Raw genomic sequence first — 25,341 nt, forward strand, 5'->3', positions numbered from 1 at the left:
TAACTTTTAAAATGTTACAAGTCTTCATTCCAGTGTTCTTGGGTTCTTTTGTCTTTTCAATCTACACTGCCTGCCTAAGTGAATTCAACCAATCCTATGACTATAAATGCTGATATATCCCAAATTTACATCCTTTGCCTTGATGTCTGTCCTGATCTCTGGAAATGTAGCTACTCAGCTCCTAATGTTGGATATTTAACAGAATGTAGGCCTAGCATGCCCAAATAGAACTCTTTATTCTATCAGATCTTACAGCTAACAAAACCATTAAATATTTACTATTTAGTCTGTACTACTTCCTGAAATAGGTGTTAAAAAAAGCAGTAAAATGGAGTAAATATTGTCAAGAGAGCAATGCAAAATGGAACAGGGAGGCCTCTAGGAAGCGGAGCTAACTCACCCCCCTCTATGTGAAAGTGAACTTTTGAACTGAGCTAAACTACAAATGGCTACATCCTGAATTGGCTCTGCATCACTGAACTCTCTATTAAGAAATAACAATTTCACCTAGAAACAATTAATCATGTATAGCATAGCGCAAGTCTGCCTGCCAGCACCTATCACAACTCTCTCAAAACAGCTTGTATAACTCCTTTGGAAACCCCACATTTTTCTGTCTTTCCCTTGGCACACAATCAGGTTTCTACCCAAATCTGTGTGCCATAAATTTCATTTCCTAAGGCCTCAGATAAAGCTTTTGTTTGCCTTGCTGTTCTTGGTCAACATTAATTGATATTGGCACTTGAAATATGTCAGTGAAAAAAACACACACAAATAAAATTCCTTAAAATAGCATCACTAATCTACCTAGTTATTCAAAGATCTGGAATTATCCTTAATTTCTCTCTCTCTTTTTTTTTAGCCTTCACATACAATACATATGAAATTCCTATTGGCTCTACCTCCAAAAAATATTCTGTGTCCCTTCTCTCCATCTCTATTATAGCCACTGTCACAAATCATTGTCACTTCTCCTGTAGATCACTGCAATAACCATACAACTGTCTTGCTTCCACTCTTATTGCCCTCCCCTCACTTCCATTTACCTTTCAAACAGCGATGAGAGTGCTAGTTTCTTTTTTAATTTAAATATTGTTGTCATATTCTTGCTTACAATGCTCAAGTGGCTTCTCATTTCCACTAAGGGCAAAGTCTTCCATAATTTATTTTTGCCCACTTCTCCGACTTTATGTCTAACCACATTGCTACTTGTGTTCTGTTCCAGGCACCCCAGTCTTTCTGTCTCTTGAGCATTGCCAAGTTGTGGTCATCTCGGCACCTTTGATTTTGCTATTTCCTTTGCCCAAACTACTTTCTCTTTAGATCCTCATGTGACTTTGACTTTCCTTTATTACTCAGATTTTAGCTCAAATGTCACCACGTCATAAAGGTCACTTTAAACAATGACCAAGCCAGTTATTCTGTAGCACACAATTCTGCTTTATTTTTTCACAGTACTTGTCACAATCTGAAAGTATGATATTTATCTGTTTTATTTGTTTTTCCTGCCTCCCCTCACCCAGAGTGTGCACTTCATGAGAGTAGCACCTTGTCTGTCTTGATCACTGCTGTCTTCCCAGTACCTCTAATAGAGCCTGACTTAGCAGAGGAGTTCATTAAACACTTGCTAAATCTATTGAAAGAACACTCTTGGACAGTCCTTATCGTTAACAGAGTTCTCTTCACATCAGGCCAAATCTATCTCTGTGTAAGTTTCCCCATCACAGTTCTGCCATTTGGGGAGGCACAGCATAGTCTGAATTCCTCCCCAGGACAGTCTTTCAGATATTTGAAAACAATTCTCATTTCTTCTATGATAACAAGCATCTCCAGGGTTTTTCTATTTTATATATATCCTATACTAGAGGCCCGGTGCATGAAATTCGTACACTCAGGTTGGGGGGGGGGGTCCCTCAGCCTGGCCTGCGCCCTCTTGCAGTCCAGGAGCCCTTGGGGGATGTCCAACTGATGGCTTAGGCCCACTCCCTGGCCTCAGACATTGTTAGTGCTGCCACGGAGGCGAGAGAGGCTCCCACCACCGCTGCTACGTTCACCAGCTGTGAGCCTGGCTTCTGGCTGAGCGGCACTCCCCCTGGTGGTCAGTGCACATCATAGCAACCAGTCATTCCACCATTCAGTCAATTTGTATATTAGCCTTTTATTATATAGGATAATAAAAGCCTAATATGCTTAGTGTCTGGTCGTCCAGTCATCTGTTCAACCAATCAAAGCATAATTTGCTAATGATATGCTAAGGCCGCTCAACCACTCACTATGATGTGCACTGACCACCAGGGGGCAGTCGACCAATAGCTATGATGTGCACTTACCACTAGGGGGCAGATGCTCCAACCGTAAGTTTAGCTTGCTGCTGGGGTCTGGCCGATTGGGACTGAGCAAGATGGGCCGGACACGCTCTAGAACCCTCCTGCAGCCCCTCCCTCCAGCTGGCCCCACCCCTGATGGGGTCACACCCATGCACGAATTCGAGAGAAAGGGAGAAGGAGAGAGAGATAGAAACATCAATGATGAGAGAGAATCATTGATCATTGATTGGCTGCCTCCTGCATGCCCCCCACACTGGGATCCAGTCCGCAATTTGGTCATATGCCCTGACCGGGAATCAAACTCCTGACCTTCTCGTTCATAGGTCAATGCTGAACAACTGATCCGTGCCAGCCAGGCTCAGGCAGTGTTTTGACAGAGATTTCCTTGAACTCTGTCAGTTTAAAAAACATGAACGAAGAAATACTTCCCCCAATCTTTGCAGATTGGTTCTGTGCCCGGCACTTCAACACTTAGCCAAGCTTGTGGTCAGTCTAGAGATCATCCAGAGCTGAAAGCATAGGGGTTTTCTGTCCATTTCTGAGCATGTGTCTTGTCCTGGTCATGTACATGGCTTTCCATATTCCCCCAGTATGCACAGGTGATGGTGAATACCACAATCTCCCAAAGAAACTTTAGCTTTTCTTTCCAGGCTTTAGGCATTTATTTTATGTGTCATCTTTTGCCTCAGTGACTGCAGGTGGTTTGTTAACCTTGCAATGCTTTGGAGCAGTGCATGCTGCTTTCCCACCCCAAGTAAGTTTTGCATTAGGTGAAACAGAGATGAGCACCTTGCACCAGGGCTTCAGGAGTCCCCAGACAATTTAGAACAGACATGCAGGATAATCTGTGGATAAAGTCTGCTCTTCCCTCTCTGTAATAAGGAACCAGGGTCTCCCACCTGATATGTGTGCTGCCATCTTCACGTTTGTAACTGAACTGGGGGGAGGGAGGCAATGGCGGGTAAAAATGCACAGAGCTTTCCTAATATTTTCAAGTTGCCTTTTTCTTGATTCAGCATTTGTTTGGATGCTGTAAACCTTTGTCTATTTTTCAAAGTTCTGACAAAGTTGGTTCTTACAGTTTCTGCTTGTTTTTCAATGTTTCTAATGGAGGGATGGGATCTTGGAGCTGCTTACTCATCAGCTATTTTGCTGATGTCCTCACAGTTTAATTTCTTAAGTATTTGAAAGCATTACATCTTAGTGACTGCATGTTGTTCCATTATATAAATGTGCCACAATTGATGCTGTGATTAACATCTTTCTATATTTCTGATATTTTTTTAGAATAGAATAAAATTCCAGAAGTGGAATTTTATATGAAAAGTTATGAAATTTTTTCAATCTCTTCGTATTCTATGACAAAGTGCCCTTCAGAAGGTTTTTATCAATTTATATTCCCACACGCAGTATAAGAAGTGTGCATTTTAATACTCCCTCACCTATACTGTAATAGTCTTTGCCAATTTAATAGACACAGAAAGGGCAGCTTGTGGTTGTTTTATGTCTGCTGCCTTACCAATTTCTCATATGACTTCAGTTTGAATCTACTATTGTATTGTTCATTCAGTTTGTGATGTACTTTGATTTGTCAATTTCCTCAGATATGTGGGCCCAAGAAGTTACACTGTTTTTCTAAAGAAGAATGTAACATTTCCCTGCTCTCATATATATAACTCTTGAATTTATTTTACAGTGAATTTGAATGGTGCCTACCCCAAGCTAGTGCCTTTCAGACCTGTGGGAAGGCTGATCTCCCCACCTTTGCTGCTCTCTGTGATTTTCAACATACTTCTCAGCCTGGCCATGCAGACTGTGGGCTTCATTCTGGTTCAGAGGCAGCCTTGGTACAACATGGGGATGCACAGGTAGGGTCACAGACTTGATGCCAGCTTCCCACTCTCTAATTTCTATCACACATCACATGGCCCATACGGCAGGAGGCAACTGAGTCTTCATTCTGCCAAAGGATTTGGCTTCCTTTAGCCCCTTGGGTACTTTTCCAGCGACCTTCGTTTCTCTGTGATACAGTTTGATAGTAACAGTCATTGGCACTCATCTTTGCCTGTCTTAGATGATCCTCTATGACCATCTTTTCTATCAAGGCTGACCATGCATTGTAGTTTGCTTGGACATCCCCAGTTTAAGCCTGATAGCCAATGACATTATTAATATCTTTTCTTTCCTCATTCAAATCTGTACCTGCTGAATGATAAATTATGTGGTCACTCTTATAAATATTTAGAGATATTAAGACACCAGGGGAAAGATTCATGACGTACTCATCTCTCTCTCCCACATAGCATTAATATACATGATTGGTGCTCAGTTTTTTAAATAAATAACTTGGATCTATCTATCTAATCTATCATTTATCTATCTATCCAAAACATGGCTCTATCTGTGCTGGTTTCTTTCTCCTTATTTTTCAGTATATTCTTTCCCAAAGTTCTGGCAATTATAGAAACACTGAGGCCATGGAGTCTTGCACGTATTCTCCATAAGTATCTGTCATCTTACTTCATTGGCTTCTTTGGTTTCCTTTTTAGTGCCTGCACAGTGCAAAATAAAAGCATTTCAAATTTAACCATGCCACCAACTGCTCCAGGAAAAGTTGAAAGTAATGATGGCTTCCCAAGTTTTGAGAACACAACTATATGGTTCTTGGGAACAATCAACTGCATTATTGTGGCTCTTATCTTCTCTAAAGGAAAACCATTTAGGCAGCCGACCTATAAAAACTGTGAGTAGAATCGTACAGGGTCAGAGGTGAGAGGTCATTGGAGAGGAAGACACACATGCCTGGGTCATTCAGGGAGCCGCTGCAGAGTTGGCACTTATTCAGGGTCTCCTGATTTCCACTCCAGGTCGCTGTAAAACACATTGTGCAGCCTCATTTTGTGGTCTTTTGTTCCCTCCCTCAAAGCTGTATGAAATGCTAAGGCTTTTTTATCCACCTCTTACTATCACCAGAAGTCTGCCTCTAGGTGTCTTTTCATGGGATCACTCCAAACTGGAAAGACTCATTTATTTCTCTGCTTGTCAGAATTCATCTTGGAGGAGGTAGGAAGGAGGAACACAGCACTCAGTTGCAACAGGTCTCCTGCCATGAAGAGAATGGGCAGGTTGGCATCATGTGGTTGGCCGGCTGGGAGTGGGTTCAGCCTGGAGGAACCTGACTACAGAGTTGTGGAAGCTCTTGGCCAAAGCATCTCCTACTTCCTTACATTCTGAGCTGGGAACAGAGTGTGTGTTAGAAATATGGGACCCGCTTTCAGGATATTTATTTGGACACCATCACTACCTGCCTCTAATCGGAAAAATTTAGAAGGATAAGTTGAAAAATCAATATCTTCATAAAAGTTTGTTCAGAGAAAATTATGTTGCCCTTCTTCTTGGGATGACAAAGCAATAGAATGCTGACCTCTACATGATTGCAATTAAAGCATGTTTATTTACAGCCATCCTTTTCCCCCAGAAAAAGATTTGAGGTGGATGATTTGCATTAAAGACACTCAGATACTTGAATGCCTTCAAGGCATTTATTCTGTAATAATAAAAATAACTTCTTGTAATAATCTAAGTGTACATCGTCAATGTTACCCTCTATCTATTGCCACTTGCCTCAAGGACATGCATAGACATTTTAGAGGTGAGACCCATTGCATAGAAATGAGTACTTTCCATTGATTATGCTGTGTTTGGATGTGGAAATCAAGTAAATTTAATCAGCATTAATCTAGAATATGTCTTTCAATAGATGTGACACTCTATATTCTGATTTCTCTAAATGATAGCTTGTGTTTTTATTTCCTCAGATATATTTGTCCTTGTGCTGATTGTACAGCTGGCTGTGTGTCTATTCATCCTATTTGCTGATATTCCAGATTTATATAGGCGTTTGGATGTAAGTCTTATCTCTGGGATATGGTGATGTTTACAGTTATTTAACACCCTGAATTCAAAAAGCAGGTCATGACTGCAATTGACATGGATTCTTGGACACCAATTGTTCTTTTAGGACAGTTTTTTAAAATGTTGAATTTATTCATATTTTTTATTTAAGCTGGTCTAGTATTGATTTCAAGTATTTCAAGAGCGTTAAACACTTTTCTTTTATATTTTATTGATTTTTTACAGAGAGAAAGGGAGAGGGATAGAGAGTTAGAAACATCGATGAGAGAGAAACATCGATCAGTTGCCTCCTGCACACTCCCCACTGGGGATGTGCCCGAAACCAAGGTACATGCCCTTGACTGGAATCGAACCTGGGACCCTTGAGTCCGCAGGCCGGTGCTCTACCCACTGAGCCAAACCAGTAAGGGCAAACACTTTTCTTTTAAAGGATTCCCTTTAAGATTGGAAAATCTATTTATACATTTTTTCAAATGTGAGAGAATTTCCCCCTAAATGCTTCTGTTTTGAGGCTGTTTAAAACAGAATTGCCTATAACACTTTTTCAGTTAATTCTTAAATTTGTATTTACATCTTTCTTGTTTATCTCTTTAGAAATGTATTTTTCTGATGTTCATACTTAATGTCAGCAAAACTTACTTTAAAAAAAAAGCCATGAACTCTCTTAGATTTTTGTTACAACTTTGAAATATTATAAGAGAAATTTTATAAGTACAAGCAAGGGAAAGTAATATATTTTGATTCTCCTAACCTATCCTACATTTCAAATAGAAGTTAAGCATTACTACATGCCTTTTAGACCACTAAATAGAAAGCAGAGAGAAGATCAGAGAAACTGAGTTTTTTTTCACTTAGTGCTTTGCAGACCTGCTCCCTTCCTCTCTGACTCAAAGACAAGTTTCACAAGGGCCAAGATCCTATCTCATTTGTTCTTGCATAGACAGTGCCTTGCCTAACAAATGGGTACAAAATGGCAACAAATGACTGGCGGATGGTTGTATGTCAGTTTCCTAAATGTAGACAAGCACTTGGAGCACACAGTGTATTCCAAACCAATAGTACCTTCAGAAACCCAGTGTGACATAAACTAGTGATACATTTAGTTTTTGTTTTTATAATTGCACTAGAGGCCTGATGCACGAAATTCATGAAATAGGTCTTCCTTCCCTTGGCTGCTGGCACCGGCTTCCCTCTGCTACCTGGTACCCAGGCTTGCTTCCCTCTGGCTGCCTGCAAGCACCCGGGACCCCAGCTTCCCTCAGGCCCTGGCTTCATCTTGAAGGACATCTGGAATGATGTCCAGAATGACGTCTGGTCTAATTAGAATATTACTCTTTTATTATTATACTAGAGGCCCGGTGCACAAAAATTTGTGCACTCACGGGGGAGGGGGGAGTCCCTCAGCCCGGCCTGTGCCCTCTCGCAGTCTGGGACCGCTCGGGAGATAACGACCTGCTGGCTTAGGCCTGCTCCCGGGTGGCAGAGGGCACGCCCAATCCCTAGGTGCAACCCCTGGTCAGGCTCAGAGCAGGGCGGATGGGGAGGTTGCGATGCCACCCTCAGTCACGCTCAGGGTAGGGCCAATTGGGGGATTGGGGCACCGCCCCCTGTCACACTCAAGGCAGGGTCGATGGGGAGGTTGCGGCACCACCCTCTGAGGGGTTGGGGCTCCATACCCTGTCACACACAGAGCAGGGTTGATCAGGTTGTTGGGGAGCTCCCCCCTGTCACACACAGAGCAGGGCCCATCAGGGGGTTGAGGAGCTCCCCCCTGTCACTCACAGAGTAGGGCCGATAGGGGAGTTGGGACACCACCCCCTGTCACACTCAGGGCAGGGCCAATGGGGAGGTTATGGCTCTCCCCGTAACACACAGAGCAAGGCCGGTGGAGGGGGGTTGGGGCGCCACCCTCTATCACCCACAGAGCAGGGCCGATCAGGGGGTTGGGGCTCCGCACCCTGTCACACACAGAGCCACAGGGCAATCAGGGGGTTGGGGAGCTCCCCCCTATCAGGCACAGAGCAGGGCTGATCAGGGGGTTGGGGCACCTTCCCCTGTCACGAACAGAGCAGGGCGGATAGGGAGGTTGTGGCCCCGCCCCCTGTCACACACAGCCACAGGGCGATCAGGGGGTTTGGGTGCTGCCCCCTGTCACGCTGATCCCAGTGCCAGGTGGCATATTACCCTTTTACTATATAGAATAGAGGACTGGTGCACAAGTGGGGGCCGGCTGGTTTGCCCTGAAGGGTGTCCTGGATCAGGGTGGGGGTCCCCACTCGGGTGCCTGGCCAGGCTGACTGAGGGGTTGAGGGCCGTTTTCAAGCTGGCGGGTGACTAAAGCTCCCAACAGCTCCTTTTATTCTTTTCTTTTTTTTATTCTGTGCCAGCTTTAGCTCTGAGTCCTCGCTGCTGAAAACATTGATACAATGTTGCGGTCAGGCTGGCTGAAGCAGGGCTGACTGAAAGCCCGTCTCTGGGGTTTTGTTTAGCTTCTATATTTGCAACATAGTTGCAGCTGAGAGGCTGGCAAGTCAGGCAGGGAACGTTGGAGTCCGCAGTCACTGGAGCAAGCAAGCCTCCCTGTTCGCTTCAGTGCATGGTTGCCAGCCGCCATCTTGGCTGACAGTTAATTTGCATAAGGATATGCTGATTAGCCAATGGGAAGGATAGCGGTCGTACGCTAATTACCATGTTTCTCTTTTATTAGTGTAGAGAGTACTGTGGTTAACACTGTAATTGCCACTGTTGTTAAGTGTCTTCATAAATTACATTAAGTAATTATGAAGATAGTCTTTGTCCTTTAGTTTTCCAAGTGGATTAAAACTCTGTAGCCCTGCAGAAGTGAGGATTAAGACATGTTGGGCTTAGTCACACTCTTTAATAGTGAGCACTCTAACTGGGAGGCTCAGTCCCCTGGCATAATGAAATAAGGAACATATTTGGTTGGAAGGGACATGTGTGAAGTCACTGCCAGCATGATGGCAAAGGATTCTGCAAAGAATTATTGCTTACTCTAAAAATAGTCACTTTTCTTATTAGTGCATAAAATTGTGAGTACATTTTAGAAATGTGAATATGCAGACAGGGAAAATTATAATATTGTTACTTTATCCTTTCATCTTTGAAAATGCATATATTATAAATGTGCACTGTCTGATTTATGAAATTTATTTTCTTTAAAATGAAATCATGAGATTTTGCAACCTAGTTATTGCTCATTTAAAAAAATGCATGAATTTTTTTTAAAACAGAGGATATATTCACATAGTTTAAAATTCAAAAGTTAAAGTTATGTAGGGGAAAAAAAATCTTCCTTCTTTCTTTGTTCCCCAGCTACCAGTTCTCCTTTCTGGAGGCAACTGATGACATCAGTTTATTTTACATAATTTCAGACATATTTTGGGATATTTACACAAATATATGAATTTTTATGCATCTTATATGTATATTCTGCCATATTGTTACACAAATAATAGCAAACTATTACATTTGTCCAGGTCTTCTGAAATAGAGATGTCAAGGTGAGATGAGATGTGTAAGAAAGTTACTGGAGGGATTGCCTATAGAAGAAAATATTCAGGAAGCTAGAGGAGGTGCAGAGGGTACTACACTAGGTGGTCTGACCTCTGTGAAGCAGAGAGGGAAGGAAGGTGGGGTAGGTGAGTAGTTTCAGATTATAGCACAGTTATAAGAAAGTTGGGCCAAAGTTGCTCATCAGAGGTGTCTAGTATCTCCAGAATGAATGTGATTAGAAGCCTGCTGCCCTCAGTTTTATTAGCCTCGAGCAGCCCGTGGAAGTGTGGCCTTAGGGTGAATGAATTCTGCGTCTAGCAGCTGGGGCACCTGTTATTTATCCTCTCAGCAGCAGATCCGAGTGTAGCCTGGTCCTATCTGCCACAATCACAGCAATAGTCCTGCACCTTGTTCTTTTGTGTAACAGTCTATTTTGCTAATTGATCCATATCAGTACATAAAACTTCCTCATTGTTTTTTATACTAATGTAGTATTTCACTATCCTATCTAATAAAAGACAAAAAGGGTAATTGACCGTACCTTCGCTATGCTTCCTATTGGCTAATCAGTGAGATATGCAAATTAACCACCAACAAAGATGGCGGCCGGCAGCCACGCAGGTGAAGTGAGCAGGAGGCTTGCTTGCTCCAGTAATGGAGGAAGCCAAGGTTCCCCGCCTGCCGCGGCCCGGCTCTGAGCTCTAAAAGCAACAAATTTTCAATTATAGAAGCTAAACAAACCCCAGATACCTGCTTTCAGCAGGCCGTGATCTCAGAGCTGCAGTGAGCAGGAGCCAGCTCTCAGATCCAGTGACAGCAACAAAGTTTCAATTATAGAAGGTAAATAAATCCCAGAATTAAAAAAAAGAAAGAAAAAAGGAGAGGCTGGGAGCTTCAGTCACCAGCCAGCCTGAAAACAGCCCTCAGCCCCTCACCCAGACTGGCCAGGCACCCCAGTGGGGACCCCCACCCTAAAGGGTGTGTGACCAGCTGCAAACACCCATCAGCCCCTCACCCAGGCTGGCAAGGCACCCAAGCGGGACCCCCACCCTGATCCGGGACACCCTTCAGGGCAAACCAGCCAGCCCCCACCTGTGCACCAGGCCTCTAGCCTATATAATAAAAGGGTAATATGCAAACTGACCCTAACAGCAGAAAAACTGGGAATGACTGGTCACTATGACATTGACCACCAGGGGGTAGATGCTCAATGCAGGAGCTGCCCTCTGGTGGTCAGTGTGCTCCCACAGGGGGAGCTCTGCTCAGCCACAAGCCAGGCTGATGGCTGCCAGTACAGTGGTGGTGGTGGGAGCCTCTCCTGCCTCCTCAGCAGCGCTAAGGATCTCTGACTGCAGCTTAGGTCTGCTCCCCACTGGCAAGTGGACATCCCCCGAGGGCTGCCGGGCTGCCAGAGGGATGTCTGATTGCCAGCTTATGCCCAATCCCCCAGGGAGCAGGCCTAAGCCAGCAGGTGGTCATCCCTCGACGGGTCCCAGACTGCGAGAGGGCACAGGCTGGGCTGAGGACCCCCCCTCCCCGAGTGCACAAATTTTTGTGCACTGGGCCTCTAATATATATATATATGTCTACATGCCACAATGTATGTGTAGTCCCTCTATTGATCAACATTTAGATTTCAAATTTTTTACTATTGCAAACAAAGCTGCAATAAAATAACCTTATACATATACTAGAGGCCTGGTGCACGAAACTCATGCATTGTGGGGGGGTCCCTCAGCCCAGCCTGCAATGACGCCAGTGTCCAGCGCCCTGGCCTCTGACCTGAGGCCCCTCCTCTCCCTCCACGCAGCCAGGGAGTGGATGCTGGGCTCGTGTCACCGAGGGCAAGGTGAGCCCAGCGTCCCGCGCCCAGACTTCTGGCCAGAAGCCCCTCCCCTTCCTCCACACAACTGGGGTGCAGACGTTGGGCTCACATTGCCAGGGCGACACCACCAGCATCCCACCCCAGCCACTATGGGTGCCACCATCTTTGCTGTGGAGTGACGATTAATTTGCATATTACTCTTTTATTAGATAGGATCATTCCAACCAAGTATAAGTACATCTCTAGGGTAAATTCCTAGAAATGAATTTGAACTTTAAATTTTAATAGCATGTCCCTCCATAGAGCTGTACCAGTCTTTATTCTCACCAGTGTAAAGGCAATGTAGGCAATGTAAGAGGCAGTGCTGGGTACAGTGCACTTGGCTGTGTTTCTCTTATTCATTCACTCATTCATTTACTATCCATATATAACATATCTATCTTGAGCCTGGGGAGGGACTAGAGAAGATAGAGAGGAAGTGGGAAAAGAGACAGGTAATGGCATGTGTGCCCTCAGAGTCTCCTGGGAGTACAGCCACATCCCTGTATTCCCTCATGGAAACAAAACAACACAAGCAAACAAAAAATACTTTTACTATTATTTTTTGTTGTAAGGTGACCAGACTTATTTTAGGAAATTTAGAAATTACTGAGAAAAAAGAAGAAAGGAAGGAAGATTAAAAAAAAAAAGTAGCTATCATAGTCCCCAAATCACCAGCATCATTGGGTATAATTTTTCCACTGTTTTCTGTGCATACATGCATAGAAATACTTACATACATAAACCATCCCTCTTATACATGTGTATAACATGTACACACATGTATGTGTCTATTGCATATGTGATTTGTAACCTATGAAAGTGTACACTGTGAACACGTGAACATTTTCCAGCATATATTTGTCTTCAGACTAACTGTGCTTCATCTCCTGCCAGTTGCTCTGCACTCCTATCCTGTGGAGGGTCTGCATTGTCATTATGCTCAGCTGTAATTTCATCGTGTCCCTTATTGTGGAGGTAAGTGCCCTGAGGCTGCTGATCACTGGTGTGTGTGTGTGTGTGTGTGTGTGTGTGTGTGTGTGTGTGTGTGTATGTGACATTTTAGGGGAGTCTGCAAAAGGAAGAACAGCTTTAGCTGACAAGGCTCAGCAATGCAAGGGGCTCCCTTCCTTGGCGACATGAGCAACAGTGCTTTCCTCTGATGAGCTCAAAACAAGGTGTTTGTGTTCCCACCTGTAAAGTGGATCTGGGAGACTGGAACTATGACCGCTAAGGTCCTGTTCATTTCTTTCTTTCTTTTCTTTCTTTTTTTTGGGGGAGGGGGGTACGGGTCCTGTTTTTTCTAAAATTGACAAATAAAGGCCCAACTCAGTTCATTTTTTGAAATTTTACCTTTTAAAATTTACCTTTTAAAAGTGTACAATTTAGTGATTTTTAATATTTTTATTGAGTTGTGCAGCCATCACCACTATCTAATTCTGGAACATTCTCATCACCCCCAAAAAGATCCTGTCGCATTAGCAGTCATTCCACACCTCCCCTTCTTCCTCCTTCAGCCCCTGTTAACCACTAATTTATTTTCTGTCTCTATGGATTTGCCTATTCTGGACATTTCATATAAAGGGAATCATACAATACGTGGCCTTTTGTGTCTGGCTTCTTTGACTTAAGAACTTGTATCATTTTTACTGTACAGATGGGAAATGAGATTCCTAGTGAGCTTTTGCTGGCTTTTATTCTTCAGCTCCCATTTCCTCACTGTAATGAGCTTGTACCCACCCTCATCTGTGCTATGTGGTTCTCTCTGTCCTCCTTCAGTACTTTTGGACACAACCTCCATTCTTCAAAACTTACTGTTAGTCAGGAGGGGTGCCCCCCGAAAGGCATGTCAAAGGAGAGGTGAGCTGCAGGACCCCATCTGTCCCCATTCCCACCCTTATTACAAAGGCAGGCTTGTTCCAGCAAGGGGGCATCATGGAGGGCTGAGGGCACTATAGCCTTATGTCCCACAGTATTTTGTAGGCAGAACTCAACAAACCTTCCTGACTGAGCAGGGTAAAGATTGCACAGGAACGGGTGGTAGAATAAGACAAAGAATAGGGTACTGGAGCTTCTCTCTCTATGCCCAAGTTTGAGGGCTTCTCAAGGTGACTAGACACAGGATTCACCTGGAGGGCTTGTTAAAACACAATTGTCCACCCTGCCCCCAACTTTCATGATCCAGTAGGTCTGGAGCAGGCACACACTTTCATTTCCCAGGTTTCCTGGTGATTCTGGTGCTGCTAGTTCAGGGATCACACACTGAGAAGCACTGTGCTACATACAGCATATGGTTTCCAAAGCCACCGAGTTAATGAAAGAGCATCATCAGGGGTGTCCTCATAATGAATTGCGGAAGATAGTCCTTTCCCTTTAAAGGAATATGTATCTTGTCCCTGTCCATAATCACATTATTTTCTCTGTCTAGTACCTCTTTTCCACTCCTGCATGTTGAAATGCTATGCTGGTAATACTATCAACAATAAAAAATATATACTTTTAAAAAAAGTTAAGTTAAAAAAAATGCTCATCTAGCCTCAATGGCATAGCTGTAGGATTATGCTCTTCATGAATCTTTCTAGATGCCTCACTCAGTTAGGCAAGGAACAAAAGTCAACTAACAGTGGTTTAAACAATAAAGATATGTATTGACTCATTTAAGATTGGAGGTAAGTGGCTTCAGGGCTGGTTTAGTGACTGGGTGTCATGGGAGATCCACATTCTTTTACCTTTCTGTCCCAGTAGCCTTAGATCTTGGTCTTTCATGTCTGTGCTTGTTGTTTATGGCACCCAGATGGCTTCTGCACAGCTGGGCATTGCATCTATTTTCAGTGCAGGGAAAAAAGGAAGGGAGGCACCAGCAAGTTTTTTCCTTCAAGTATGAATCTGTTACCAGTGAACAAAAAAAATCCGACAGCCCACCTGCAGGCTTTTGCTTATGCTCATTGGTTATAACTGTGTCTCCCTGGCATCCTGAGTAGAAAAGGATTCTGGGAAAGTGGATTTGTACCAAAACGTTAGACAAATTGGCTTAGACTCTGTGTTTGTTTGTTTTTCCTTTTAGGCAAGCAGGGAAGAGTTGGGAGGAATGAGTTGTAGGGGTAACAGAGTAACACGGTCTGCTGCAGTCCCCTTGCAGGAAGCCATTCCACAGTCAGCATAGTTGCAGTTAGAAGCATAAGCCGGAGGTAGTTTACCTATGTTTGAATCCTGGCTTCACCCTTTCCTGCTCCCCGACTTAAGGCAGTACTTGCTACTCCACTTCTCTGTATCTCTGTTTTCTCACTTGTAAAATAGTATAATAATGACACATTACCTCAAGGGTTACTGTGAGCATGAAATGTGAACAGTGAAAAGCATGTAGTAAGTAATCTTAGTAGATATAAGCTACGATTATTCTATTATATCTGTGGTACTTATCATTTCTTACTTTGTATCTACCAATCATTCAGGTATTCGTATATTCATTCACTCTTTCCACAGGCATTTCTTGACCATGTGCCATATCCTAGGGCACAATGCCAGCTGATGGAGAGGGTGATTTAATACTCATGGAAGATAAAGTTTCTCCCTTGCTTCTCATGTTGAGTGAGAAATTGAGACACTTGTGGTGTCTAGTGTGTGCTCACAGCAGCTCTACACTGAGAAATAGCATTGTAGGGTTCCAAGTCCTACTCTGAGTCTCCTCCATGAAGTTACCCGTCCTCTGCTGTCAGTACATACTCAGGAATAAACCCAAGCCATTTGAGTCTTTGTAGAGCAAGCATGTCAAATTCAAAGATTAGCATGGGCCAAATAAACGAGGCATGTGGCCCGCAGGCCGCAAGTTTGACATGTTTGTTGTAGAGTGATAGGACAGATGATCTCTCAGGACTTCTGTTTTATTTTTTGATGAAGTCAGTTATAATGGAGAATCCCTGCCTCATAAGGTGAGCCTAGCTGAGTAGGTAAAGGCCCCAGACTATTAGGGATGCAGCAAGATGTCTTCCTCAGGTAGCTGTAGGCATGTCTCACACAAGATAATAAGGATTCCTAGGATGGGCTGTGCTAACTCCATAGTAGCTTGTCAGGCTATGGCAGAGATGATCCAGAGAGGTATTGAGCATGGGAGATGGCTGGCTTCCTTTTGCAGAGTCCTGAGTATTGTCTGGTCTGCTGAGAGGTTTAACCCTAACCTTAATCTTAGAGCATCCCGACAAACAGATTTGAACAAGACCTTACCCTTATTTTGCCAATTTGTATGATCTAACCTTCAGCTGAGAGACAGAGGAGCTAAATTTATAGCTTTAATCCCTCTCCCTTTTTATTATCTACTAGAGGCAAGGTGCATGAAATTTGTGCACTGGGGGGAGGGGTCCTTCAGCCCAGTCTGTGCCCTCTCACAGTCTGGGAGCCCTGCAATTAATCACCCCAAAGAGATAGGCCCTGCCCATCCAGCCGGGGCTCCACAATGGATCACCCCCGGAAAGGGAGGCCCCGCCCACCCGCCGCAGCCACAGATCGCCTCCCTCTTTGGGGCAATCATGGATCCCCCCAATTGATCGCTTGCCCTCCCAGCCAGTGGCCTGGGCCTCCCTCTGCAGGGCAATCATGGGGCGATGGCCGGGCCCCTGACCAATGGCATTGCACCCGCCTTGGCTGGCCTGGTGCCAGTAGGTGTCATAACGTGTCATTCAGATGGTTGTTCTGCTGTTCAGCCATTAGGTTGATTTGCATATTATGCTTTTATTATTATAGACTAGAGGCCCAGTGCACAAAAATTTGTGCACTTGGGAGGGGAGAGGGGTCCCCCAGCCCGGCCTGTGCCCTCTCGCAGTCTGGGACCCCAAGGGAGATAACAACCTGCTGGCTTAGGCCTGCTCCTGGGTGGCAGAGGGCAGGCCCAATCCCTAGGTGCAGCCCCTGGTGGGGCTCAGAGCAGGGCCGATTGGGGAGTTGGGGCACCGCCCCCTGTCACACTCAAGGCAGGGTCGATGGGGAGGTTGCGGCACCACCCCCTGTCATGCACAGAGCAGGGCCGATCACGGGGTTGGGGCTCCGTAACCTGTTACACACAGAGCAGGGCCCATCAGGGGGTTGAGGAGCTCCCCCCTGTCACTCACAGAGTAGGGCCGATAGGGGAGTTGGGGCACTGGCCCCTGTCACACACAGAGCAGGGCAGATCAGGGGGTTGGGGCGCTGCACCCTGTCACACTCAGGGCAGGGCCAATGGGGAGGTTATGGCTCTACCCTGTCACACACAGAGCAGGGCCGATCAGGGGGTTGGGGCGCCGCACCCTGTCAAACACAGAGCTGCAGGGCAATCAGGGGATTGGGGAGCTCCCCCCTATCAGGCACAGAGCAGGGTTGATCAGGGGGTTGGGGAGCTCCCCCCTGTTACACACAGAGCCACAGGGCGATCAGGGGGTTGGGGAGCTCCCCCCTATTGGCACAGACCAGGGCTGATCAGGGGGTTTGGGCGCTGCCTCCTGTCACGCTGATCCCGGTGCCGGGAGGCACATTACCCTTTTACTATATAGAATAGAGGCCTGGTGCATGGGTGGGGGCCGGCTGGTTTGCCCTGAAGGGTGTCCTGGATCAGGGTGGGGGTCCCTACTGGGGTGCCTGGCCAGTCTGTGTGAGGGGCTGAGACCCGTTTTCTGGCTGGCGGGTGACTAAATCTCCCAACAGCTCCTTTTTTTCTTTTTTTTTTTTTTCTATTCTGGGCCAGCTTTAGCTCTGAGGCCTCGGCTCTGGCCTTTAGCTTCTGTATTTGATACAATATTGCGGTCCGGCTGGCTGAACCTGGCTGACTGAAAGCCGGTTTCTGGGGTTTTGTTTAGCTTCTTATTTGCAACATAGTACATAGTTGCTTAGAGTTGCAGCTGAGAGGCCGGCAACTCAGGTGGGGAACGTTAGAGTCTGCCGTCACTGGAGCAAGCAAGCCTCCCTGTTCACTTCAGTGCATGGCTGCCAGCCGCCATCTTGGCTGACAGTTAATTTGCATAAGGATATGCTGATTAGCCAACGGGAAGGGTAGCGGTCTTACGCTAATTACCATGTTTCTCTTTTATTAGTGTAGATGTGTTTGTATGTATATATATATATGTGTGGATTATTTGAGAACTCATGAGAAATTTTTTTAAGGTTTTTTTGTTTGTTTGTTTTAGGAATGGCATCTTATCAAGGCATTTCTTTTGTTTCTAGTTCTGAATTTAATTTACAATGTAGAGTGATAGGACAGATTATCTCTCAGGCCTTCAGTTTTCTTTTCCAGAATAGCAGAGTGATATTTCATCATACATCTAGAACTGTGAAAAAGCTCAAGGCACTTTGTAGAGCACTAAAGTCTTTCTGTGTGTGTGTTGATTTGTTTCGTTGTTTTGTTTAAAGCCTGCTAAGATTTCCAGAAGGTAAGTTAGATTTTAAAACCACTAATTGGATACCCATGATACTGCCTTTTCCCAGTTCCAAGGAGAACTACTGCTTTCTTGTTAAATTAAGGAGGACAAAAGCCTTGCTGTAGGAAAGTAGAATAACAGGTCTGGCTAGGTGAGCCCTGAGGTTTGCAAGGTTGATGAAATGCTGTGTGGATCTTAGCCTGCTAGCGAATGATCCGTTTTTATAGGAAGGTTCAGACGAGTTGTTCTCTATCATTTCCATGGGCAATGGGTGGATTTCAGGAAAACTATTATCTCTGGCAAAGTTCCTTGTAGAATACTACAGAATTAACTCTTTCAGTTCAACAAAGATATCTTTGATAGACACCAAAACCAGTTCTAATTCTGTGGGACAGCTTGGCTCCTCATATTTTTGTTTTGTTTTGTTTTGTTACTTTCATAACTTCTAAGATGGTCAACCTTTGTGACTGTTAGGGAGCAGAAGGAGTTCATTCACGGCGCTAGCAGAGCCAAACATTAGACCCTGAGAATTGCAGTGGAGAAAGATTGTCTACTTTATTGATGAAGGACACCACCCAGGGGAACAGGAAACGAATGCTCAAAAGCCTGAACTCCCTTGTTATGTGTAGGTTACAGATCATACAGGGCAAAAATCACAAGACACGGTGGGTTAGGGGTTCACAGTCCTGCTGGGAGCTGATTGGTCGGAGGTGAGGTAAGGGTAATAAATTATTTCTTCAGGCCTTGAGGACAGGTCTGAGGTCTTTTCCAGTGTCCCTCTGCTGGTCTCATAGGAAAGCAGCCAGGAGATGGTTCCATCCTGGGCTCAGGAACTGACTCATAACTTAGGTCATGATGTTACCTTTAGAGGTCTGGGCCTTGTGATCATTAGTCAGGTCCAGGCAACTGTCTTCTGCTGCCTCAGGGGTTGCTATTATCCAGGGAAAGGATAGGTCTTTGAGGGGTATAGATCCACAGAGAGAGAGATTATTTCTAGAGGTTGGTTTCAAAAGCTAAATTTAATCAAAGTCATAAGGACCCTCAGTTTCATGACTAAACATGATAAAAATGATAATACCCTCCCATGCACTCTGTATTGTAACTTATATCTTGGACTCTATCCCAGGGTAAGGTCTAACTCATGAAATAAAATGGCAGCCCAAAATGTTTCTACAGAGAGGTATCCAGTAATCTTAAAAATACATTGAAATTATTTGTAGGTGAAGGTTAGAGGTATATGTGAACAGAGCCACAGTGCACAGCCTGTTAAATGAATAGTTCAGAGAGTAGAAAAGGGAAGTAGGAGCCGTGCCATGCCCTGCATTGTGAGGGGAGTTATATAATTCTTATGACACACCTGTGGAAGGATTTATTATTTCTAATTACTGAGTCTCTGATAGGGTAATTAATTTGTCCATAGTAGGTGTCAGAGCTGGAATTAAAACCCAGATCTGTTCAATTTCAAGGCTGTGGCCCATGTTTCAATTCCACTGACCTCTGTTCTTAGCTATGCAGTGATGTGCCAGGGTATACCAAAGCCACACCATGCATGTGGCACATCTTTCTATAGGGTCCATTTCAGTTGGTGGTGAATAATTTTAAATGACACTTTATATTAAATCAAATATGGATGTGGTGTGAAATGGACTGTGACATTTGAATGATTTTAAATGTTAGGGGGACCGCAGTACATATCAAAGAAACCTGGTACTGTCCATTAATCTCTACATTTCCTGACCCTATGGCTTTGAATTTAATTTGTATATAAGATTCAGAAGAAATTTCATCCTTGAGACAGACTACTTCAAGCTATGTTTCCAGACTCTTGAAAGCATGTACTTCACTCTTCTCCCAGAAGAGTTCTGTAAGTGGAAAGGTTTGAGAACCTATCATGTGAAACCACCTTGGATTTGTTTGTGTAGGCCTGAAGTTCTTTGTCAAGCTGGGCCTTGGCAGCCAATGTAGTAGTGTCTTTCTAGAGTCCATGGGAGCCATAACCTGGAAACACTTGACCTCTGGTTGTAAAGAGCAACTCTTTTATTTTACAGGAGGCCATTATTGAAAACCGAGCCCTATGGATGACAATCAAAAGGTACTTTGGCTATCGATCAAAAAGCCAGTATCGGATATGGCACCGGGCCTTGGCAAATGACCCTACTTGGCCCCCACTGAACCAAATGTCTCCCTCTGACCTGCCGGAGTGTGGCAAGGAAGTGTCTTACAGCAACCCGGTGTTTGAGAGCAACGAGGAACAACTCTGAAGGCAATGGGATACTCAAGTTGAGAAAACATAGAAACAATGACAAAAGGGACCAGTTTCAGCGATATTTTTTAAGCAATGAGACTCTTACAATATCAGCAGGAATTTTTGGAATCAAGCACCTATTCAATCGTGGTGACAAATTAAAGTCTGTTCGATAAAATACTTTCTGCCGAGCAGAACTCTGCCCCAGGAGAGTGCCTTTCTCTTGGCCTCTGAAAGTATTGGACGTGTTCAGTGAATTGAGACTGGGCCAAGGATGGCGATGGGCCAAGAGACTGGAAAGCTAAAGGAGAAGATGTACTCTTTCATCTTAGATAATATATTTTTTAAATGAGTTGAGGGAAAGTAGCACTATGTATAGTCATAGAATCATAGCATGTTAAAGATCAGTTTTGAGTTCTTATTTCATTGATGGAGAAACAAATGTGTGGAAACCATCACACAGTCTTCACTATCTAGTTTCCTTCCCTTTGCAGTACTTTTCAGATTTGAGACATTTCTTTCTACTTCTGGCCTTCTCCACGTATTAGTAAGGATTGCCTAAGCTGATGCTGCAGTAACAAACAACTCCCATATCTCAGTGACTTAACACACAAGAAGTTCTTTTTCTTGGTTCAGATGACTCTTTAGAAGAGAGGTGACTGCTCCAATCGGATGGCTCCGTCCACCCAACACAAAGACGCGAGAGGGGAGGAAGAGAATGGAGATCAAGGGTTCTTCACTGCCTGACCCCAAGAGTGGCACACATCTCTTCCACCACTCACATCTCATTAACCAGGGGTGGCAGAGGAACTGGGGAGTACAGTCTCCTGTATTTAGGGTTGGCTTCATGAGCACATGACCTGTGCTGTCACACAGGACCCCTGCTTTGCCATGTGGGGCCCACTCTTGGTTTAATGCCCTGCCGTTGTCATCTTTAAATTATTTGAATAAAGGTTGTTACATTTTCATTTCGTGCTGGGTCCCACAAATTGTGTAGTTGGTCCAGCCTGTATTCCTGGAAAAGAAGGGAACATTGCACATATCAAAGAGTCCTTGTACTACTCACTAATCTCTAAATTTCCTGGCCCTATGAACTTTTGAGTTTTAATAACTCTCCTCGCACATGTCCGACTCCAGGAATCTTTACTCCTCTGCTCTGTTATTTTTTATACAAGTTAGTCTTGTGCTACAACATGTTATCATCGATGTAAGTCTTCACACAGCCTACATATTTCTTAGGTTTCAGGCTTCAGTTTTCAGAAAACAAAAATCTCCCCTATTTCATCACAATTACAGCTTGGTTATACTGGATTTATTCATCACAGAAAACACCCAGGTTTCTGTTAGCTCAGCAGACAATACTGAATTCTAGGAGAAAACCCACAAATACTATTTTAGAGCAAAAGCAACATTTTTATTATGAACATCAAGTCCTAGGAGAATGAGGTGGGCAGGGTGGAATGTCCTGGCCCAGAACAAGTGGTTGGCTTTGCTTCTCTCATCAGCACCTGCAGTCATTGCCTTCCCTGGCTGAACTCCTGGGCATGGTTGGTGGCTCTGTGGCTATAGATAATTCTGGGAGCCTGGTGTTTTCCCAGCCGTGAAGGCACCTTGTTGCTTCTGGTTTTAAGTTGGGCTGTGAGGAATCATTAGAGTAGATTGCAGAATCACTATCACTGTCTTCCTTGGTATAGAAGAAATGTTTCCATTTACAAAGTCAGCCTCAGCAGTGATATGACAACTCTGAATGTCCTTTTCTAAAATGGATCATTTTTCCTATTTTTAAAAGTGGGGGTGCTGTGGGCACAGCACACTGGAGATGGTATACAACCTAGTGACAAGCAAAATCAGTGTGCACATCAAAAAATAAAAAAATAAAAACCCAAGTGTTGGTGAGGATGGGGAGAAAAGGGAGTCCTCATACACTGTTGGTGGGAATGCAGATTGGTGCAGCCACTGTGGAAAGCAGTATGGAGTTAACTCACAAAATAAAAAATGGAACTTCCTTATGACCCAGTGATTCCACTTACAGGAATATATCTGAAGAAACTTGAAACATTACTTTGAAAGCATATATGCACCCCTATTTTTATTGCAGCATTACTTATAATAGACAAGATTTGGAAGTAGCCCAAGTGCCCATCAGTAAATGAGTGGATAAAAAAGTTATGCTACATTTATACAATGGAATACTATTCAGCCCTAAAAAAGAAGGAAATTGTACCTTTTGTGACAGCATGAATAGACCTGGAGAGTACTATGTTAAGTGAAATAAGCCAGCCAGAGAAAGACAAGTATCATATGATTTTATTTATATGTGGACTCTAATGAAGAAAATCTTATATAATAATCCTATATAATAAAAGGCTAATATGCAAATCAACTGAACGGCAGAATGACCAGTTGCTATGACATGCACTGACCACCAGGGGGCATGTGCTCAATCAGGAGCTGCCCCCTGGTGGTCAGTGCACTCCCACAGCAGGAGTGCTGCTCCCGCAGGGGGAGCGCCAGCTCAGCCAGGAGCCAGGTTCACCTAAGCTGGCAGGTGGACATCCCCCAAAAGCTTCAGGACTGCAAAAGGGTGCGGGACAAGCCTAGAGACCCTGCTGCCCCAGGGCGCAAATGTCATGCACCAGGCCTCTAGTAAACTAATAAAGTAGAAATAGACTCCTAGATACAGAGAACAGACTGACAGCTGTCAGAGGGGAGGAGGTTTGTGGGGTTGGTCCAAACAGTGAGAGGATTAACCAAATGGAAAAAACCTTGTAGACACAGACAACAGTGTGGTAATTACCAGAGGGAAAGTGGGGTGGGAGAGGTAGAAGAGGGTAAATAGGGGCTAAATGGCAATGGAAAGATACTTGACTTGTGGTGGTGAACACACAGTGCAATATGCAGATGATGTATTACAGAATTGTACACCTGAAACTTACATAATTTTATTAACCAATGTCACCCCAATAACCTCAATAAAAATAAAATAAAGAACAGTGTGTACATCTCATACTTAAAGAGTTCCTTGCCAAGTGCTGTCATCCCCACTCGTTCATGTGAATTGCACAATTCTGCTGGACCCAGACAAGGAAGGACTCATCCCTACCTTACAGATGAGAAAAACTGACCCAGGTTGAGGAGAGCAGACCTGAGCCTCAGACACAATCTTCTGAGCAAATCTTCTGTTGCTTCCAAACGCCTTCTCATGACTAAGCTCCAGCAGGGCGGCTGCCTGGTGTCATCTCTCAGTCAAACAAAGAATGAGTTTCTCATGTGCCAAGTGGAAGGAGGCAACCCTGTGCTAATAGCAGGGCCTTCTCTTCAAATAAATTCCAGACATCTTGCCAGACTTGGGCTAGAAGTGTGTTAAAAGCAAAATGTAACCACAACCGAGTGGCTGTCTTTCTGAGACTAAGTTGCTTTTGCCTTGGTCCTAATGGTTCCATCCTCAGCAATTCGCACACGACTGGCAGGGAACAGGGATGGGGGACTCCAATCTCCCACCAGTCAAACAATCCTAAAATCGTTGCCAAAAGGGTCGCATTCCGAAGACTACACTTGAGACTAATTATATCTTGGAGGCAATAAATTAAGGAGCAGAAAGTGCTTACTCTGGAAAAAATGGGTAGGCTGGCCAAGTGAGAATTGTACTTAAAAACTCGAAGGATTACTGTGGGAAAGAAGGCTCCAACCTATGCCCAGGGCACAGCCAATGTGTGAGGAGCACCATGGGAATGAGTCTGGGCTGACACGAAAACTACGGCCCTTACAACACTGATGGGAGTGGTCGTTGGTGACCTCATGAGGTGTGTGCTCTGTGACATTGGAGGTGCAAGTGGATATTCAAAGACCAATTAGGGAAAGAAGTCAAGTATCAGATGAAACTCAAGTACCTGCAAGATCCCTTCCAGACTGGATATGTCCAGACAGTCTTACACTGTGATGTCAATCATTTATTACTGCTGCCCACACAGAATATCAGGCTGACCTGTATGGGGACATGGGCTGGGGAGGGTGGGCTCCCAGCCCTGTGAGGTCCCATGGTGTGGACAAGTAGACATGACTGCTCTGGATCTTGGAAGATGGCTTCTCATAGGGATAAGGGCCTAAAAAAGAGGTGCACAGTGAGGGGTCCTGACTGCCTAATTGACATCTGTGGAAATCTTCCAATATGTGCACTTTCTTAGAAATAGGTGTTTGAAAATTTTGAGGAAAAAAACCTGGGAGAGCACCCCAACCCCAAAGCAGAGTTATCAATGCCTAATATGTTGCTGTGACCAGGACTTGGAAGAGGAAAGGACAGTCACCTGATCCAAATCATTTGAGAGGGTCCCCTGGATGTCCACTCCAAGGTAAATAGCTCTTATCCACAGAAAAGAACCCTGACTCTGGACTCTCCTCACTAAATATGGAATGATCTGAGAATGGAAATATGCTTGTGCCATCTGTGTCCCTATGTGCTCTCACAGTGTGCATGTACCCACTTGCAGATGTAATGACTGGAAAAAGTGATTATTTTTTCAGTATTTAGTTTATGATGAAATAAATTATTCTGTATTTTAAAAAGTCAAGTAAAATCTATAATTCTGTTGTTCTAATATCAATCTCTTTCTCTCTTAGTGGAGTCTTTCACTCTGGTTAATAAAATGATGTGGTCTATTCCACTAATGTTGAATCAAAGCAGCATCTTTACAAAGTTCCAGTCATTTCCTAATACTTCAGATGCTATTATTCCCTGCTTTGTACACAGGGCATTAAGCACATACAAAATATTCTTATGCTCGTTCTCTCATTTAAACCTCTTAATGATCTTAGGAGAAATACAGGACAAAGATTACTATCCTCCTTATTTTGATGAGGTACCAGACCCTTCAAGAAGCTCAGTGACTTGTCTCAGGGCACACAGCGAGCGAGTGCAGGAGTGGGAGCTAGATTCAGACACAAGACCTCTGCCTGCATGTGTCTCTACCATGGTGTTTCCCCTGAATGAAATGTTTGTAGCACTGAAAACCAAGGAGGAAAGAGAGGCAACTATTCAATGGATTACCATCATGAGTATAATTTTCTTCAGAGAGAGTTCCTAGTTTTCATATATGTTCT

General features: G+C 44.2%; 1 protein-coding gene across 5 annotated transcripts in view; it reads left to right on the top strand.

The window, feature by feature from the left end:
• The window catches only part of ATP13A4 (ATPase 13A4), a 118,593-nt gene extending 95,926 nt beyond the window's left edge, over positions 1 to 22,667 (top strand). For 2 of the 5 annotated variants that reach the window (XM_070406547.1, XM_070406548.1), the window contains 5 exons: positions 4,024 to 4,195; positions 4,877 to 5,070; positions 6,146 to 6,234; positions 12,517 to 12,597; positions 20,048 to 22,667. In XM_070406547.1, the coding sequence (XP_070262648.1) occupies positions 4,024 to 4,195; positions 4,877 to 5,070; positions 6,146 to 6,234; positions 12,517 to 12,597; positions 20,048 to 20,260 (749 nt within the window). In that variant the 3' untranslated portion in view covers positions 20,261 to 22,667. Of the gene's footprint in view, positions 1 to 4,023; positions 4,196 to 4,876; positions 5,071 to 6,145; positions 6,235 to 12,516; positions 12,598 to 20,047 lie in introns of those variants that run through there. The other 3 variants (XM_070406549.1, XR_011470313.1, XM_070406550.1) reach the window with 3 other exon arrangements.
• Positions 22,668 to 25,341: the final 2,674 nt, after the last annotated feature.

Source organism: Myotis yumanensis, unplaced genomic scaffold, assembly GCF_028538775.1.
Source record: "Myotis yumanensis isolate MYYU_CA2020_CCGP unplaced genomic scaffold, mMyoYum1.0.hap1 SCAF_2, whole genome shotgun sequence".
In the NCBI taxonomy this organism is placed as follows: domain Eukaryota; kingdom Metazoa; phylum Chordata; class Mammalia; order Chiroptera; family Vespertilionidae; genus Myotis; species Myotis yumanensis.